This window comes from Hyla sarda, chromosome 7, assembly GCF_029499605.1.
Source record: "Hyla sarda isolate aHylSar1 chromosome 7, aHylSar1.hap1, whole genome shotgun sequence".
Classification (NCBI taxonomy): domain Eukaryota; kingdom Metazoa; phylum Chordata; class Amphibia; order Anura; family Hylidae; genus Hyla; species Hyla sarda.
In genome coordinates this window covers 221,428,825-221,449,796 of record NC_079195.1, presented here as the reverse complement: position 1 = coordinate 221,449,796, position 20,972 = coordinate 221,428,825, and the positions used below count along the sequence as shown (strand labels likewise).

At 43.1% G+C, this 20,972-nt stretch overlaps 1 protein-coding gene across 1 annotated transcript in view; it reads right to left on the bottom strand.

Moving 5' to 3' along the window:
- The window catches only part of WLS (Wnt ligand secretion mediator), a 40,597-nt gene that overhangs the window by 11,637 nt on the left and 7,988 nt on the right, over positions 1–20,972 (bottom strand). The window contains exons 2-9 of the mRNA XM_056532765.1: positions 13,886–14,161; positions 10,146–10,270; positions 9,077–9,238; positions 6,351–6,487; positions 4,382–4,550; positions 4,200–4,297; positions 1,953–2,016; positions 197–340 (exon numbers count right to left, since the gene is read on the bottom strand). Of these exons, the coding sequence (XP_056388740.1) occupies positions 197–340; positions 1,953–2,016; positions 4,200–4,297; positions 4,382–4,550; positions 6,351–6,487; positions 9,077–9,238; positions 10,146–10,270; positions 13,886–14,161 (1,175 nt within the window). The remainder of the gene's footprint in view (positions 1–196; positions 341–1,952; positions 2,017–4,199; positions 4,298–4,381; positions 4,551–6,350; positions 6,488–9,076; positions 9,239–10,145; positions 10,271–13,885; positions 14,162–20,972) is intronic.

The following is a 20,972-nucleotide window of genomic DNA, read 5'->3' as shown; positions in this document are numbered from 1 at the left end:
CAACCAGAGCGTCGTACATGTTTGCTTTGGGCGTGTAGACCTCCAGTTTACTCGAGGATATTTTTTGCATTCCACGAGACCACAGGAGGTCATGGCTTTCATTCTTCAGACTTCTGAATGCACTTCCTTGTTTGTGTTCAGACAGATGTCTTGTACCGATCTGACCCCCGCCGCGGGGCAGGCTGACGTCACCCACCTCATAGTGCAGCCTGCGGGCCTTGCTCATTGCCGGTAAACTGGACCGCTTCCCGCCGATGTTCCTAAAGACCTGATACACCATGAAGCACAGGAATAAGAAGTACAGGCAGGCGCAGATCCCAGCCACTATAATGAAAGCCATCTGAGAACGTCCATTAAGGGAAAAGATTTTGGTCAGTGACTAAATTCTGAGTCAGGACAACATCTGCGCACAACTACGATCTGCATTGCTTCAAGGCAAGACACGAAAGTCTCGAGTTCTGGAGCACAAAAATAAAGAAGATACATCTGGAAGCAGTTGTAGATTTAGTCTGGCGGAGGAAGTCCTCCAACCCCCTGTAAAAAGTGGTCCTCCAGCTGTTGCAAAACTACAACTCCCAGCAGGCCCAGACAGCCGTTGGCTGTCTGGGCCTGCTGGAAGTTGTAGTTTTACAACAGCTGGAGGTGTACACTTTGGAAACCTAGGCCCTATTTGTCCCCATTACCGCGGCTCCCCTGCGCTTCGCCCTTCAATACTCTGATGCTCAAGAACTTGACATGAAATCTGTGTTCCTGCATGCGAGATAGAACAGGAATAAATTATTAACCACGTTTTTCACACTCGTATGAATTTAGCGGCGGAATTGTCACTTTCTCTTTAGGCCCCAGGGAGCGTCAGCAATGTCCGCAAAAACCCTCTGGAGAAGCTTTACGGGAGGTAATGGGTTTTCTTATAAGGGCTTCTTCAGGAAACATTATAGAATGAAAAAAAAAAAAAAGTTATTTGTCTCTCCCTCTCCTTTTCCTATTTTTTGGATGACATTTTGGTGGCTTCAGGACCAATTACCAGGTTTCCATAGAGTTCTGGTCTCAACATACAATGGTCGTCCTGGAACAAATTAATATTGTAACTTGAGGGACCACTGTGTGTGTATATATATATATTTATTTATTGGTCCCTCCTCAAGTTACAATATTAAATTGGTTCCAGGATGACCATTGTATGTTGAAACCATTCTATGTTGAGACCAGAACTCTATGAAAACCTGGTAATTGGTTCTGAATTGGTTCTATTGGCTGTCCGGGCCTGCTGGGAGTTGTAGTTTTGAAACAGCTGGAGGCACCCTGGTTGGGAAACAATGGTTTATGTAGAGGACAGGAGCTTCTTCAGGGTCCTGTACAGTACACGCAGTGTCCCAAATGGAGCCACCCTTACCTGGTGTCCAAAGGAGCAGCTAACCCTGGCACAGGTAAGGAGTAGTACGGAACTTGTAGTTCCTCCATGTACTGTAGGGGGTGCTACTAGACAGCCATTCAGTGCTTGTACTTCAGCAATAGAGGTGATTTACCAGTAAAATGCCCATTCTGATTGGTCAGTTCCTCCAGTTGTGACACGTTTCACAGATCTGGATTGTCTGTACATTGTATGTTGAGTCTGGTTTCAAGTTACAATGGTCCAGAATAGACCATTGTATGTCGAAACTATTGTATATTGAGGCCATTGTAAGTTGAGGGATAGATATAATGTTCCCAAATCCTACACACTACTTGGATGTGTTCCCTGTAAACCAGGGGTTTCAAACTCCCGGCCCGCAGGCAATTTGCGGCCCGCGGAACAAAATTTTGCGGCCCGCTGAGAAATTGAATTAGCACCACTGTAAAGTCATCCAAGAAAATATCCATTATTGGGGTTGAAAACCTTGAAGGCTCCATATATAAAAAAAAAAAAAAAAAAAAAAAAAAAAAAAAAAAAAAAAAAAAAAAAAGAAGGATACAGCAAGCTCTGCGCCTACATCTGTGGTCCAAATGCTATAGAATGGGTTCTTCAGCTGCACCCCCCTGTGGGAAAGACAAGCAACAAATCAGGAAAATTAAAATGGGAAACATGAAAACAGATGTTCTAAAGACAAAAAATAAAATAAAAAAACACACACACACACACACACACACACACACCACAAAAAAAAATGTCAATTACCTAGTATGATGTGCACTAAAAACCCCTTTCATTAAGAGTACACAGTCCTCATGCTGGGTTTGTTGTGTACCGGTCTGTCTCGTTAACCTCAACAAATGGTAGTGATGTTATTTAAAGGGGTACTCCGGTGGAACACTTTTTTTTTTTTTTTTTTTTAAATCAACTGGTGCCAGAAAGTTAAACAGATTTGTAAATTACTTCTATTTAAAAATCTTAATCCTTCCAGTACTTATTAGCTACATAATACTACAAAAGAAATTATTTTCAATTTGGAACACAGAGCTCTCTGCTGACATCTCTGTCCATTTTAAGAACTGTCCAGAGTAGGGGAAAATCCCCATAGCAAACATATGCTGCTCTGGACAGCTCCTAAAATGGACAGAAATGTCAGCAGAGAGCACTGTGCTAGGGATGTCAGCAGAGAGCTCTGTGTTCCAAAAAGAAAAGAATTTCCTCTGTAGTATTCAGCAGCTATTTTGTCCTGGAAGGATTAAGATTTTTTAATAGAAGTAATTTACAAATCTGTTTATCTTTCCGGTACTAGTTGACTTGAAAAAAAAAAAATGAAAAAAAAATTCCACCGGAGTACCCCTTTAAAACTAAAACTAGCAGGTTTTTTGGGTGTAAATTCCTTCTATAGCTCCTAAGGAATTATGGGGACCTCTGGCATGTGTGGAGGACCACTATGTCAAGCAGAAATTAGCAAGGGAACCAGATTGTTGACTTCAGCCGACTCCTGGGCTAAGGTAATGGCTACAGAAAAGTTGTCCCTTTCCATCTCTGGTCGGGAGCATACGGACTCACATTTAAGTTATCAGTGGCAATGCTTTATGGGAAAGAGATAAGCAAATATGCAGAGGGAAGGAAACTAATTTGCATACTTTACTCCCATGAAGAATTACCTGACATAAATCTCCATATACCAACTGGGTCTCTTCAGTGTAAATCATTACCCGCTGAGCCCAGTCTGCTATGTAGCCAACCAGCGCTCTATACTGAGGGGCATTAAGAATAACTCTGCCCTCTTGGAGACTGGTTTGACTAGTATGAGGCAGTTAATCCTTCAGGAGAAGACAAAATTTGTGTAATTCAAGACTGACATGTCTGTACACGTTCTAATGGTGCCAATGACCAATCCCTTATGGCCACTTAAAGGGGTTCTCCCTTGTTTATACTGTTTTTTGTTATTATGTTTGTGTGTTATGTGTGTATAAGTATGTTTTTTTTTTTTTTGGTGTGTTGTGATTATGTATATATGTATTTTCTTACCTTTTGTGAAGATCCGGAAGCTGGCCCTTTTTCTTCCAGCGGCTTGCTGTGTAACCTCAGCCTCCGCCATGTTGTGTTTGGCAAGTGGGATGTCGGGGGGGGGGGTGCGTTTCTCTGATGTCCGAGACAAATCTTTTCTTCCTGTTTCTTCCGTGGCTCAGCGACGAATCTGCAGCCTCTTCCGGCGCATGCGCAGGTAGTGTTTTATTTTATAATATTTTTTTTTAACACCAATAAAGTTTTTTTTGTCTAATTGACAAACTGTCTGCACTTGCGCGAAGCTACGCCATTAGCGTAGACCTAACGTACGCTACGCTGTTAGCGTAGCACTTGCATACTCGCGCATCCGCAGACAGTTTGTCAATTAGGGGGAAAAAAATAATCAAACAAACTACCTGCGCATGCGCTGGAAGAGGCCGCAGATTCGTCACTGAGCCACGGAAGAAACAGGAAGAAAAGATTTGCCTCGGACGTCAGAAACCCACCCCCTGACATCCCACTTACCGAACACAACATGGCGGAGGCCAAGGTTACACAGCAAGCCGCTGGTTGAAAAAGGGGCCAGCTTCCGGATCTTCACAAAAAGGTAAGAAAATACATATATACATAATCACAACACACATAAAAAAATAAATAAAAAAAAAACACATACTTATACACACATAACACACAAACATAATAACAAAAAAAAAAAACTGTATAAACAAGGGAGAACCCCTTTAATATGGCAGCTGGCATCTACATAATCCATGAGGAGCAGAATGTGACCCTTTACCTTTCACACATATCAAAGATGAAGAGACAACAGGAGCCAAAAGCGATGGGGACAACCTGCTTCCAGTAGACAGATATACGATTCCTTTCAGACTGGTCCTAAAACACAGAACAATGAGTAAGGATTTCATACACCCCACCAAGAATAAGGAAGGCCCAAGAGAGACTGTCCCTGAGCCGTACCATCATGTGTTCACCACAGAAGATGATCCAGAAGGACAGCAGCATCACGTAAAAGATCCCTTGGCGGATATCTCCAAACAGCAGCATCCAGGTCCAGTTATATCCAATGGAGAACCATTCAACTGGAATGTTAATGAAGGTCATGGAGATCCCCATGGCGAAGATAACCCTGTAGAAACAAATACAAAAGGAAGAATTACTCAATAGGATCAATGGGGACAGAATGTTGAATCAGTCAATACGGAAGCCATCTTGTCACCGCAGTCACATACATGTAGGCCATTCAGTTTTATGCATGTGTGGTGTCCAGACACCGTATTTCATACTGTGCCTTGGTAATTAGTCCTCAACATTAGAGTCCCTAGGACTGTTGGGGTTCGCTTTCCTCATTTGACCCCTAGTCACTTAATATTTGTAAATATTATCTATCTATATAAATGTATATGGAATTACTCACTGTTTTAGCGTCGCAGGACCTGCGGGTCATGTGACCGGGTTGCAGAACTCTATGGTTTTTGCTAAAGGACCTTTGGTGGTTTTGGACATGTGATCACCCACAATCCATTGTAACGGTGAGTGACTGTTGATTGGACCAATCCAAAACGGCCAGCCCCTGCCCATATAAGGGAGCTGCACCATATTGTCGCTCTCTTGGGTTGCTGACTTTGGACGAGGTAGGACCTCCGCAGCTTACAAGACAAATTACTAGGCCCAAAGCCTTGCGGCCTCGGCCTGCGCTAGTGACGGATAGTTCTTACAATTCCCCGCTATCTTTGCAAGATCTCCGGACCTAATCCAACCCCTAAATCCAGCGGATCTATGCAAATACAATCCTCAAAATCTAAAGGGAACTTTCCGGTCCTAAGCATCTGTCAATCACTGCTGTGCTGTTTGTAAAGACTCTTATCTGGACTGTTACCGTTGCTGCATGTACAGAAAATCTTCAGTAAAGATTCCTGCAAGTTTTGAGTTCAGCACTGCTGTGGACAATTTATTTTGCACTCACCTATCGCTCTTGGGAAGGGTGGCGATAGGCCCAGCATCATTACAGAGTTTTAAGTCTCACCCTGGTGTCACGAGTGACAAGGGTTAACAGCGCCCTTTATTATACAGAACCGCAACACCCCAACGCTTACCACACGTGTGATGTCCCAGTAAAGGATATAGTCCCGTACAGTACTTAGGCCCTGTCAGGTTGAGTCCCTTTGTGTCCTAGGGGCTCTCCTGCAGTGTCTCCCGCAAAGTAAAATGTATGAAAAGGTATAGTGTTATGTATTTTATGGATAAAAGGACCTTTAGGTTGTCACATGATCATGTGTCCACATGATTTGTTATGTTACCCAGAGAGCACCAGCTAACCTGCAGCTTGACCTATGGGCTTCTGGCTCAGCCCCCTTTATAAGAGGGGCGGCCATTACAATCTCTTCTACCACACTTCCTGCTGAGATACAGTAAAGACCAGACGTCTCAGAGCCGGTGTCCAGCACATCTGGAGGCCTCAAGCCACCTACAGCCACATTCCAGTAAGTCAAGTCTATGTCTGCTGTCACTATCTACAACCCAGTCCAGTCCAAAGTCTAGTCTATTATAGTCTGCATGGCTGAACTCAAGTCTATCACAGTCACTACAAGTCCCAGCAAGCTTCGAGATCTTTCTGTGTTACTGGTCACCTCTCTGGGATCCTGGCCTAGCTGTAAAGACTATTTCCATCTACCTCAGTAAAGCTACCGTTACTTGGTCTTGGACTATTATTGCGCTGCCTAAAATTGGGATAGCGGTACTACCGTTAAAGGTGGTTACCAGGAAAACCATGCCCTTGTGCCACAAACATTTTAGGGGTTAATAACACCTTGCCCCTGGGCTACAACATCTGCCCCATACAATTCCCCTTCGCACCCGAGACACGTTACTCCTATACATTCAGAGCCCATACACAACCTGGAAACCAGAAAAACGTAATTGGCCTTACTTTTCCAGTAAGACTGGGGGCCGAGTCATCATGGTTATCCTCCTCCAGTACCAGATCATAATGATCAATATGCTCGGGGTCAGGAACGTCTTCATAGCAAACCACACTTTGGTAAAGCCTCCGTTCTGGAAGATGGTCTGAACAAGGGACAAAAAGTAATTATACAGTATAGTACCCCCGGTGCCAGGCTTTATTCTACGTAAGATTGGAGAAGGAGCGGCATCTGTCGTCTACACAATATGCCATTCGTCTTTGGTGAAAATCCTTTTAAAGCGTACCGGTCATCAACAAAAATGTTTATATAATGTATATTTTTAATATACATGGGTTGAAAAATGTGTATATTTTTGTCCCTACAGCTATTGCCTGTGTGTCTCTATGAGGAGACCAAATACAGGAAGTGAGGGTGGACAAGCGGGGGACTCCGTACACAGAGGACAAGCGGGGGACTCCGTACACAGAGGACAAGCGGGGGACTCCGTACACAGAGGACAAGAGGGGGACTCCGTACACAGAGGCTCTATGACATGCCTCTGGCTCACACAGCAGGATGATTGACAAGCCAGGAGCCTGCACAGAGCCCTGCTTCTCCTGCCCTCACTTCCTGTTTTTGGACTCCTAATAGAGACACACACAGACAATAGCTACAGGGACAGCAATTTTTTTCACCCAAAAATATACACATTTTATAATCAATGTATATTACAAATATACATCTAATGCTATTATCTGCATTATATCAAAAGTTTTAGTTGGAGACAGGTACACTTTAAGGGTACGTTCTCAAGTACAGGATCTGCTGTATATTTTTTGCTGCATATTTTCTGCATCTGATTTAGCTATCCATTGTAGTTAATGGGTGGCAAAATCAGCTGCACAAAATAAGCAGAAGATACTGTAGGTGTGAATGTACCCTTAAGTTAGATTGGTGATGCTGGGGAAGGGGTAGTCGGACCTTTGGCATGCCAAAAACCTTGGGAATAGGGCCAGTGGACATGTGACCTAGGCCTTTGATAGGAAAGCTTCAAGAGTATCTTTTGTCTATCATTTTTAGACTATACTAGCATTCCTAACAAAACAAAAAATTTCTAGAGCTCTGTAGCTCCTCCTGAAAATTTGATTAGATGGACAACAGGACGTTACCATTTCCCTAAACTGTCCAATCACTGCTTACAGAGTGTGAATATGTGGGGACACACCCTACTGACAAGAGGAATGGCAACGCCCAGTTGTCAATTTATTCCCATTTCTAGGAGGAATAGAGAGAGGAACTACACAAAGCAGAGTTCAAAGCAAAGAGTCTCCAGAGTTATTTTAAGAGATACTCATCTTATTGGACTAAACGGTATTTTGTAGAGACAAGCCTTTGGGGGTCTTCCCCCATTTCATGCTTTTGACTCGAAGAAAGGAAGGACTCCCGAAAGCTTGTCTTTGCAAAATATTGTTAGTCCAATTATATTATATTAATATATTATATAAATTTTATATTATATTAATATTAAAATAAAATTATAATATTATTAAAGGGGTACTCCGGTGAAAACCTTTTTTCTTTTAAGTCAACTGGTGGCAGAAAGTTAAACATATATTTGTAAATTACTTCTATTAAAAAATCTTCATCCTTCCTGTACTTATTAGCTGCTGAATACTACAGAGGAAATTCTTTTCTTTTTGGAATGCTCTCTGATGACATCACGAGCACAGTTCTCTCTGCTGACATTATTATAATAATAACGCTTTATTTATTGTTGTGCTTAGTGGGATTTGAACCCAAGTCCCCAGCACTGCAAGGCAGCAGTGCTAACCACTGAGCCACCATGCTGCCCTTAGCATACATCTGCTATGCATGGTTGCTAAAATGGACAGAGATGTCAGCAGAGAGCACTGTGTTCGTGATGTCATCAGTGTTCCAAAAAGAAAGGAATTTCCTCTGTAGCATTCAGCAGCTAATAAGTACTGGAAGGATTAAGATTTTTTTATTAGAAGTAATTTACAAATATGTTTAACTTTCTGCCACCAGTTTATTTAAAAGAAAAAAAAGGTTTTCACCGGAGTACCCCTTTAATATTAAATTAATATATCTACCCCCCCCCACAAGACATGTTACAATCCAAGCCAATCATTCTCTCACCTGACATCTATAGTCAGGGGAGACTTTGCAGACCCCCATGCACCTTTTAAATTTGTTTTACCAATTTTATCAAAAGTGTAAATTTGCATTGCCAGTTTGCACAAAGGGCCAATAGCTCAAGTCTAAGGCTGCATGGAAACTTTGACCGGGACATAGTCGTGCGGCCAAAGATCACCATGACGCACTGCATTGCAAATAAGATTAAATGGGGTCCTACTGCGACACCCCAAGTGGTTACAACCATGACCCATTAGTTGCAAAAAAAATAAAAAATAAATAAATAAATAAACCCTGATCAGAGATGGATTTTGTGCGACTATCGGGATGCAATACTACTCCTGCAGGGCGACACTGCCATCTTTTGCCGCGTAACATTTTTTTTTGGGTTCTTTTTTTTGGGTTCTTTTTGTTTGCCTTTCCCACTGATTACCAAGCGATAGAAGAGGCGATCGCTCAGCTATAAAAAGGATCTTTACGCTCAACAAAATGAATCATGCGGGAAGGAACGGCGTCCGTGGCCGCTCATATTTCAGTCTAATTCTCCTTTGAAAGCTCATCGCGGGATTCGTTCGGAATATTAAATAGGATTTCTCACCACTAAATGCAGGTCATTGATCTCCCCGATGCCCACGTTTATCTTCTTCCTCTCGTTCACGGGAAGGCGGATGTTGACCAGGTAATATTTATGCGCCACATTCCCCAGCTCGATGAGGGGCAGGACGTCGCACTCGTAAAAGCGGCCCTGGTTGTCTGCGGTCTGGAACAAAAAGGAACACGAGACCTTAAAAACGAATATTCTTCAGCCAAACTACAACTCCCAGCATGGTCTGACACATTCTGGCTATCGGAGTCAGAAAGATAGCAGAAAAGTGTTACCATGGTGGACTGTGTTACACATAGGACTGTTGGCCAGTGTTTTTTCAACCAGGGTGCCTCCAGCTGTCACAAAACTACAACTCCAAGCATGCCCGGACAGCCAAAGGCTGTCCGGGCATGCTTGGAATTGTAGTTTGGCAACAGCTGGAGGCATTCTGGTTGAAAAACACTGGCTTACACAAACCTATGCGTCTCCATGGTAACAGACTACAAACCCTTAAAGGGGTACTCCACCCCTGGCATCTTATCCCCTATCCAAAGGATAAGGGATAAGATGTTAGATCGCCGCGGTCCCGCTGCTGGGGACCCCGGGGATCGCTGCTGCAGCACCCCGCCATCATTACTGCGCAGAGCAAGTTCGCTCTGTGTGTAATGACAGGCGATACAGGGGCCGGAGCAGCGTGACGTCATGGCTCCGCCCCTCATGCCATCTTCCCATAGACTTGTATTGACGGGGGCGGGCCATGACGTCACGAGGGGCGGAGCCGTGACGTCACGCTGCTCCGGCCCCTGTATTGCCAGTCATTACGTGCAGAGCGAATTCGCTCTGCGCACTAATGATAGCGGGGCGCTGCAGCAGCGATCCCCGGCGCTCTGACATCTTATCCCCTATCCTTTGGATAGGGGATAATATGTCTAGGGGCGGAGTACCCCTTTAATGTAGTCTGATCAACCCATCACATGTTACTCTGGCATAGCTCTTGGCCCAAGTTGAAGAACCCAAATTCTTTAAACTATATCTAGAAGCACTATAACAGACCCCCCCCCCCCCCCCCCAAACTAGTCACCTTAGCAGCCTGGAACGTGCACTGTAGTTTCCTTTGTTCTACGGAACGCGCAATCTCAGTCCACGGTTCGTTTATCTCATTTCGATATGCCATGGCCACATCGAGAGTCACCATTGCATTTTCCTCTGAATGAAAAATAAAAAAAATTAAATATATTTAAATTGTATTCATTCAACCAACCAGTTAAGGACGCAGGGCGTACAGGTAGGGGTCAGAAGATTACCATTTTTAAAAATACAAATCCTACATAAATTGGGTATCCTTGTAATTTTAACGGACCTACAGTATAGTACTAAAATATATATTTATGTGTGTGTAATAGATAGAGAATATATATATATATATATATATATATATATATATATATATATATATATATAATCATATCTATCTATCTATCTATCTCTCAGTTGCCATCTGGTCTTGTTCGACGTATGTAAGTGTATCTTCTGTGCAAGTCCTTGATCTGGTCTTGATAAATTTGGTCATCAGGAGCATATTCCTGGTAGAGTACAGAGAGGTCCAACCGGTCAGATAGCAATGGAGTGTGTCCAGCAATCTCTTGCTGAATACGGTCCTGCTGGGCAATGATTCATCACACAGTGCACTTTTCGGTAAAAATTACAATATATCTATATCTATATCTATATAATTTTTACCGAAAAGTGCACTGTGTAGAAATGGAAGCCCTAAACATTTGGCAGCAGGTATCAGGGGTTTATTAACCCATGTCACTCGTGACGCCAGGGTGAGGGTTAAATGCTGAGGTAACGTTGGGCCTATCACCACCCTTCCCAAGAGCGATAGGCGAGTGCAGAATAACGGATTGTCCACAACCAGTGCTTAACTGAAAACTTGTATAAAAACTTTACTGAATATTTTCTGTAACAACAGTCCAGATAACAGAGTCTATATACAGCTGAAGCAGCGATTGACAACGGTTGGGACCGGGTAAGTTCTCTTTAGTTTAGGAGGATTTTGTAGCATAGATCCGCTGGATTTAGGGGTAGGTTTAGGTCCAGTGATCTTGCAGAGTTAGTGGGGAATTGTAAGGACTCACAGTCTTTAGCGTAGGCCGAAGCCGCAAGTTGCGGAGGTCCTACCTCATCCAGTGTTCGCAGCGGGGAACTGCACATAGACGAACTCCATCAGCGACAGCCGTTTCCTGCATAAGCAAGAACTTGATAAAGTGTGTTCTTACGCAGGAAACAGCTGTGGCTGATTGAGTCGTTCCCTGTTCACCTATGTCAGCTCCCCGCTGCTTGTCTGTCTCATGCACTGAAGATTGAATAAAGTTTGCCGTCTTTCATTTCTTTTTGGATGTTAAGGACTGCTACTACTGTATGTGACAGAGCACCACCACGAAGCGGAGAGTGCAAGTCCTGCAGCTTACCCCTCCATTAGTGTGCACAGCATCTTATTGGCAAGGGCGTGACAGACGTCTTGCTGAAGAATTATTCAAAAAATACCCTGAGACAAATTTTGCTTTGGCAGAATAACCTATTAAATATGACCAGGTTTTCAATTCCTGATTGTAAACAAGAAGATTCCATTTACAGACAGTAAGAAAAGCTCTTAAAGAGGATGATGAGAGAGTTCGTACGGTGATAAAGCTTTATGGACCTGGAAGGTTTGTAGTCAGAGTGAACAACAGGCCTGAGGTAGCAGCCCAATAATTCTGTGGTGAGCAGCGGTGTTTTTGTTGGCGCTTATCCAGAATAACTGAGACTCCGCATTTAATGCCGCCCTAGTGAACCAGTCATTTCAGATGAGGCAACGTTCTATTTAAAGAAGTTACTCCTGGAATCATGGCGGCCCAAACAATAGAGGACTGAGGCTAAAATTACTTAAGCACCAAAAGTGCTTTATAGACAAAGATAGATTTCCATATTCTGGCACAGGATGACCCCCGCCCCAATCTGCAAAAGCTAAAGAAAAAAACCCCAGTGAATTCAGATGGCAGGGAAAGCTGGGTAACAACCTTACTGGGATCTAATGGTGACTGCTGGCCAACCTGGTTGACATCCAGCACCAGATAAACATGGACAGATACTAGAGCTCAAAACCTGTCCAGAGGAAGTGTTGCAGAGTTGCCCATAGCAACCAATCAGATCGCTTCTTTCATTTTGCAGAGGCCTTGTTAAAAGTGAAAGAAACGACCTGATTGGTTGCTATGGGCAACTTTTACTCTGGACAGGTTTTGATAAATCTCCCCCTTGTGTTTATGGTGCCCATGTGATGAGGGTATATACACTGAATAGGCCCTTTATTAGAGCCCTAAACAGGGCATAGGACCCCCGGACCCTCCTCATTGGATGAGCCCCTTCGGCCTGGTTTCAGAGAGGTCTAAAGGATTAAAGGGGTATTCTGGCTATAGACATATCCCCTATCCAAAAGGATAGGGGATAAGATGACTGATGGCAGGAGAACCGCCGCTGGGACCCCCTGCGATCTCCATGCAGCACCCACATTTTATGCTGGGCTGCTGCTCCAGTCTAGGAAACCTCTGTGTTTCTAAAACTGAAGACTTAACGTCACGCCACGCTTCCTCATGACATCACACCATGCCCCCTCCCATAGATATGAATCGAGGGGGGTGGGGGGGTGGCGTCACATCTCCAGTCTCGGAAACACAAAGTTTTCCCGAGACTGGAGCAGCAGCCCAGCAGAGAATGTGGGTGCTGCACGGAGATTGCAGGAGGACCCCCTGCGCTCAGATATCATTTGGATAGGGGATAAGATGTCTATGGTCAGAATACCCAGTTAAGAGAAGGAAGAAACATTCCCCACACCGTGCCTCCTCCACCAGTCTAAACTGCTCACACGTGACAGGACGGGGGTCATCAATTCAGGTTACTTGTGCCAACTACTGACCCTGCCATTGGCATGGTGCCACAGAGATCTGGATGCATCTGACAGGCCATGTTTCTCCACAGAGCTCTAAATCCATTCCTCCAGACTCTGTTCCTCCACAAAAATTTACATCTATAAGACCTTGTACAGAATTCTGTAATAATCTGACCAGGCCATGTATCTCCACAGAGATCTGGATCCATCTGACCAGGCCATGTTTCTCCACAGAGATCTGGATCCATCTGACCAGGCCATGTTTCTCCATATATAAGTGTAATAATCCCACCAGGCCATGTTTCTCCAGTGCTCAGTGACTACCTCGGAAATGTTGCCTCTCTATTAGCACAGATGGGCTACAACAGCAAATAGCCAACTCCAAGGCCAATGGGTCTAAGGAGTGTTGCGTTGTGCGCAATTTCAGGGATGAGTTGTTTCCATCCACTGGATGATTTTTCTCTATCTTTGGGAAATTCCACTAGGTCCACATTGAAATCCTGGCCCCGTCTAGTCTAGCCCCGATGACTACAGGCCTCGCTCCAAGTCGCATAGTTTACTGGATTTTCCTATCCAATATGGATCTCGGAGACTGATCCATAGGAAACTGATCACTGTGGTTTTATGCTGAGGTACAAGGTTATGGGTCTAATGTCCATAAGGAGATGGTACAACAGTCAGAGGGCAGTGACTTCTAATAAAATGGCCATTCAGTGTAGATCCTATAATGGTCAGTTATAGGTGGAATGTCAGGGGCTCAAGTCTTCTCTTTGGGCCCTGACTGGAAGCCTGACTGGGGTAAATGCTCTTAAGAATAATGCATAAGAACTGAGAAGGGCAGGTGGACACCAGTGCATGGTCATATCGCCTACAGAAGCAATGGCGGCACTTACCAACGTAGTTGTTTAGCTTGAAGGCGATGTCCAGCTGCAGGATGATGAGCATGAACTGGAACCAAGGACTCATCTCTTGGCCCTGGAACGGGATGTGCACAGAGAAGACGATGTCATTGGCTTCAATAAGCCGGCTGGCGGCCTCCTCGAAGCTTCGGATGCTGTCGCAGCGCTCCCTTCCCCACGGAAGCAGCCATTTGGAGGCACTGTGGTGACCTTTCCGTATGTCGACACACTTCATGGCTAAGAAGTTGTAGGAAGATGTCGGCTTTGGTGCTGGAAGGAACAAAATAAAGAGATTAGACTTAGACATGTACAACGTTAGATGCCCTTATAAGCTGGCACGGGGGGGGGGGGGGGGGGGCCTTATGCCATAAATCAGTGCATACCAATCTGACTTAATAGTTATTGCAAAACTACAACTCTCATCATGCACAGATTAGTGCATACCCTTTAGGTCCATTAGGGAAGTCTACTTAGGCTGCTCCATGGTCCCTTCTTATGGGTAGTGAAATATTGCAAAAGTAGTCCCTACTAGTGCAATGTAAGGGAACACTGCCAGAAAAGTCAGTCATTCCAATAAAAAGGAAAGAAAGGGGCAAAAAGCATGAAAGTGCCACCAGCAGGAGCCTCCCCCCTAAATGTTATGGCTGCATACAGTACAGCAATGGTGGAGCTGGGTCAACTTATTATTCGGGTGTTAAAAGATTGACATAAAACAAACACTGTGCAAAGTGCTAAAAGGTTTTTGTAGTTTGACGGATCAGAAGGTCTCCTGAGAACGGAAGAACGTGAAGAGGAATAGCAGCGCTCTGATCTCCATAGCTGGACCTTATGATAGTACATATACAGAGACCAGGGCTAAGATCAGAGCTTCCCAACCAGGGTGCCTGAAGCAGAAAGTTAAACAGATTTGTAAATTACTTCTATTAAAAAACCACACATCGTAATTCTTCAAGTACTTATCAGCTGCTGTATGCTCTGTTTTCCAGTGGAGTACCCCTTTAATGGGGTATTCAAGAGGGGAAAAGGTTTTCAAATCAATTGGTGCCAGGAAGTTCTACAGATTTGTGAATTATTTCAATATAAAAACCTTTAACCATTCCAGTACTTAGCTGCTGTATGCTCCACAGGAAGTTGTGTAGTTCTTTACGGTGATCACATCAATGTGAATTTTATTAAGCAATCCAAAAATGGTTTGGAACCAAGTGTTCACAGTAAACAGTCTACCAAGTCTTCATTTTTGTTACTTTAAGGATTGGGACTCCTACTTGGGAACACTTCTCCACTCAGAGAGTGACGCAATTCTATCTACAGTTCTCTTCAGTCTGACCACAGACCACCCTCTCCTGCTCCAGACAGTTCCTGGCACTGACAGAGAGCACGGTGGTCAGACTGGAAAGTACACAACTTCCTCTGGAGCATACAGCAGCTGATAAAGATTTTTTATATAGAAGTAATTTACAAATCTGTAGAACTTTCTGGCACTGGTTGATTTAAAAAATAGAAAATTTTAGTTATAAAAAAAAAAAAAAAAAAAAAGCTGCAGTGCCACAGTATGCTGGGATTTGTAGTGCATACATTGAATACCAGGGCTGTTCATGCAGTTTTACAAATTGCAGAGGGATAAAAAGACTAGAATGACACAAAAAGATGCCAGGTTAGGACAAAACAGCGGGCAACTACCATGGCAGAAACAATGGGTGCCCCACTAAATTTCATTTGGAAAGAAATCTATCCCAGAATGAACACTGGCACAGAGGAGACTTATGGCCGCCCCAAGTTCTTATAGTCAAACTCCAGTTACTGACTTTTTGCCACAACTTTTTGGGCCCTTTCAATGTCTGGGCAAAACCGTTCTGCCAAATAGTTTAGGCTCAGAATACAGTGAGGACGCGTTTAATAGGAGAGCGGCCCCCGGGTCGGCCCTGAGAACAAAGTCCTTTCAGGACTGTCTACATCAATTAATTCCCGGGTGTCAAGTGCGCAGATACGGTGTCCGAATCGCCCGTCCAATACGAACCGCCCGCTTTATGCTCAATTACCCCCTCCTGTGCGCAGGCGGCTCTGCCCGGCACAATGCCCCTGTACAGCATGGAAAAGACATGGACCATTCAATTACACAGCGGGGAGTTTGGCAGGAGGTAAACCAGGGCTCGTTTTAACATTCCCATACCCTAGAGTTTCCCCAACCGGTGCAAAACTACAACTCCAAGCATGCCTAGATAGCAACAGCTGGAGGCACCCTGGTTAAGAAACACAGCTAAAGGGGTCAGTGATGGTTCTATTGGGCTGTTTTGTAGATCTGCAATACAATTCCCATATACCTCATACTGTACTCCTGGTAACTGCCAATTTTTCTTGCAGCCGAAGGCCGTCATGCTGGGAGGGGTAGTTTTGCTACAGCTGGAGGCACCCCGGTTGGGAAATGCTGCCATACATATAGAGTAGCACCTGCTCCACACTTGTTCATCTGACACATTAAAATATACATTTGCTGTATATACACAAATAATTTTTATTTTTATTTTTTTTTTATATAAAATAGGTTTTTATTTAAATTTATCTTCCCCATACAGAAGTGCAGAAAAGGTGCCCAGTTGCAGATTCTCCCCCCCCCCCCCCCCACAGAGTTCTCTTTTGCCAACAGATCCCATAATTCCATTTTCCTCTCTCCCACACATCAGCCACCCCACCCATTGAAACATAAATGAGCTGCAGCCATGCAAAAAAAACTGTGGTTTTCAATCAGGGTGCCTACAGCTGTTGCATTAGTTGCAGATTGATCTCTCTCCCACCGAGCGATTGCTCCACCCATTGAAGCAGACAGGCTCCCTGTCATCAGCCGCATTGCAACCTGGGAAAAATCTGAGACAGTCATCTTGTATCAAGAAAATGAAGTATTTCTCACAGGAAAGGATTGCAGTAACACATGTTTTGCTATACACATGTTTATTCCCTTTGTGTGTATTGGAACTGAACAAAAAAATAAAAAATAAAAAAAAATAAGGGAAAAAAAAAAAATTGCACATAATGTCACCAAACTCCAAAAAATGGTCTGGACAAAATTATTTGCACCCATAACTTAATATTTGGTCGCACACCCTTTGGAAACAAAATATCTGAAATCAGTCACTTCCTATAACCATCAATAAGCTTCTTACACCTCTCAGCCGGGATGTTGGACCACTCTTCCTTTACAAACTGCTCCCGGTCTCTTATTGGAAGGCGCCTTTTCCCAACAGTAATTATAAGATCTCTTCACATGTGATCAATGGGATTTAGATCTGGACTCATTGCTGACACTTCAGAACCCTCCAGCGCTTTGTTACCATCCATTTCTGGGGGCTTTTTTTTTTATTTTACATATATTTGGAGTCATTGTCCTGCTGGAAGACCCAAGATCTTGGACACAAACCCAGCTTTCTGACACTGGGCCGTACAGTGCGACCCAAATTCCATTGGTAATCCTCAGATTTCATGATGTCTTGTACACATTCAAGGCACCCAGTGCCAGAGGCAGCAAAACAACCCCAAACATCACTGACCTCCACCATATTCCACTGTAGGTACTGTGTTCTTTTCTTTGTAGGCCTCATTCCGTTTTCGGTAAACAGTAGAAGGATTTGCTTTACCAAAAATCTCTATCTTGGTCTCATCTGTCCACAAGACATTTTCCCAGAAGGATTTTGGCAAAATGTAGTTGGAGATGGACTTGTAACCTTGAGATTGTTGATATTCTTCCACATTTTTTGGTTCTCAAGTCCTCAGACCGTTCTCTTCTCCTCTTTCTGTTGTCCATGCTTAGTGTGGCACACACAGGCACACAATGCAAAGACTAAGTGAACTTCTCTCCTTTTTATCTGCTTTCAGTTGTGATTTTTATATTGCCCACACCTGTTATTTGCCCCAGGTGAGTATAAAGGATCATCACATGCTGGAAACAATCTTATTTTTCCACAATTTTGAAAGGGTGCCAATAATTTTGTCCAGACCATTTTTTTGGAGTTTGATGACATTATGTCCAATTTGCTTCCCCCCCCCCCCCTCCCTTTTTTTTTGTTTAGTTCCAATACACACAAAGGGAATAAACATGTGTATAGCAAAACATGTGTTACTGCAATCCTTTTCTGTGAGAAAATACTTCATTTTCTTGAAAACTTTCATGGGTGCTAACATTTACCGCCATGACTAAGAATTGTGAGAAAACCGTCACACACAGGTACAGACACTATTATGAACTACACTAACTTTACAGCCCCTGAGAATTTTTATTACATTTTTTTTGCACAGACTTTGGAAATTTTTGCGCAATGCAAGCCCCACACCCCTTTTCCTGAGGCCAACCTGCTTGAAAAGATTAAAATTCTGTAGGAAAACTTGCACCATCCCACTTTTAAAACAAATCTGGTGCGGTCTAAATAAATAAAATAAGTATTCCCCCAGTGTCTGCATTGACGGCTGCTTTTCCATAGACTTTTATACAATACGTTTTGCTAAAGATATGACTCCAATTTGAAAGCAATGTTATAGCTATTTTTGTGAAAAAAAATAAAAAAAATAAATAAATAAATAAATAAATAAAAAGACCCTGGTTAAGAAAGACTGCACTATACAATGGCCTAAGATATCTGTATATAGGGATTATCTGAAACGATACTCCTCTGTATATGGTGAATAAGCGTTGGCCTAAGAGTCACTATATACAGATAAGCGTTGGCCTAAGCTATTCACTATATACAGATGTGAGCCTGGAGGAGTAGGGTATGGGGAGTGTAGCTGTGCGGTGATTAAAGGGTGCTTGTTAACCCTTGCTATTCGAGACGCCAGGGTGAGGGCTCCTCAGTAATGCTTGTCCTACTGCCACCCTTCCCAAGAGCGATAGGGAGGTAGATAATAGAATATCCACAACCGGAGAGTTTTCTGAAACAATTTTAACTTTTCTGCAAACTTCATAAACGGAACAGTCTCTATACATACAACTGCTTTCTTTGGAGATTGACAAAGGTTGGGACTTTAGCAATTTAGAGTCTTTAGGTATTATGCGCTGTTCCACTGGATTTAGGGGATTTAGTTGCGGTCCAGCAGTCACGCTAGCTTTAGCGGGGGTAGTTTAGAACTCATGGTTTTAGTTCAGCGGAGGCCGGTAGGTTTTCAGGCCTAGCGTTCCTTTGCAAGTTGCGCAGATCCGTCCTGCTAGTCTGGCATCCACGAGAGCAGCAACCCAAGAGAGCGATAATTGTCTACAGCTCCCTTATATGGGCAGGGGCTGGACTAGTGCTAATTGGTCCATACTTGTGTCAATCACCATTACAAAGGATTGTGGGCAAAATATGTGACCCAAGGTCCTACAACATACAATAGAGGATATTAACATGGTCACATGACCGAAGGTCCTGCAACGCTAAACAAGGTAAGTACTATACATTATATCAAATATAGACAGGTATTAACATTAGAGAATTAGGAGAGGCGACTAGGGGCTGTCCCACCTGGGGGACCCTACCTGAGCGTAGTTACTCTGACTTTGGGGACCTCTACACTAGGTACAGTATGCAATACGGTACTGGGACACTACACAGATAAGTATCATCCTAAGATATTCACTATATACAGATAAGTATTGTCCTAAGCTATTCACTATATACAGATAAGTATTATCCTAAGATATTCACTATATACAGATAAGTATTATCCTAAGATATTCACTATATACAGATAAGTATTGTCCTAAGATATTCACTATATACAGATAAGTATTGTCCTAAGATATTCACTATATACAGATAAGTATTATCCTAAGATATTCACTATATACAGATAAGTATTGTCCTAAGATATTCACTATATACAGATAAGTATTGTCCTAAGATATTCACTATATACAGATAAGTATCGGCCTAAGATATTCACTATATACAGATAAGTATTATCCTAAGATATTCACTATATACAGATAAGTATTATCCTAAGATATTCACTATATACAGATAAGTATTATCCTAAGCTATTCACTATATACAGATAAGTATTATCCTAAGATATTCACTATATACAGATAAGTATCGTCCTAAGCTATTCACTATATACAGATAAGTATTGGTCCAAGATATTCACTAAAGGCTGTTCGAGCATGCTGGGAGTTGTAGTATTGCAACAGCTGGTGGCACACTGTTTGGGAAACACTGTTTTGCGACTATAGCCTAATCCATTTGGGCTGGAGAGGGCATGTACCCTCACACCTTACCCTTTATATACTGTATTAGGATGGAGTTAGAATAGAAGCAGTGCATCACTTTAGAGAAAAAATCTCAGCCTTTTATTTAAAAAAAAAATATATTTTTTTGGTCTATGAACTTTTCGTGCATTAATCCTATTTCAGCGATTTAAGGTTTCGGCATTGTGGTCGTCTGCGTAAAACACGTTCAGCTCTCAGAGACACCGTGTAGCAGTTGGGTGCAGGTCCTAACATGTGCACCAGGCCCAGGAAACAGGTCGGCGCTGCCTCCGCTCCACATGAAAGAGCATTCCTCAACGGAAACTGGAATGGACTTCACTTCAAAAAGGGGGCAGAAGGGTTAATCAGATCTAATGTGATGGAAATGCTAGAGCCATCAGCTCGGTGGGATACACTGGGTTAAACATAAGGGATGAGTTATACAAAATGCAACATGTCTGAACTAGAGAGTCGGGGGGGAACTGAATCACTTAGAGCAGTACTTCCCAACGAGGGTACCTCCAGCTGTTGCAAAACTACAACTCCCAGCATGCCCGGACAGCCGTTGGCTGTCCGGGCATGCTGGGAGTTGTAGTTTTGCAACAGCTGGAGGCACCCTAGTTGGTTAGCAACAATTGTAGAACAGGAAGAGATGACTCCTCTGTTAGATACTTGTCATCGGGAAATCATTACGGGAAATCAAAATGACCAGGAATAAACTGCACATAATACACTAATGTTCTAATACAATTGGAATCTATAACAAAAAGCGTTAATATTTCCTTCCGCATTCACAGACATGTGCTTATATTACCTTAAAGGACATTTCTACAGTTTACATAGAAACAATCTACATAAAAGTATAGAGCC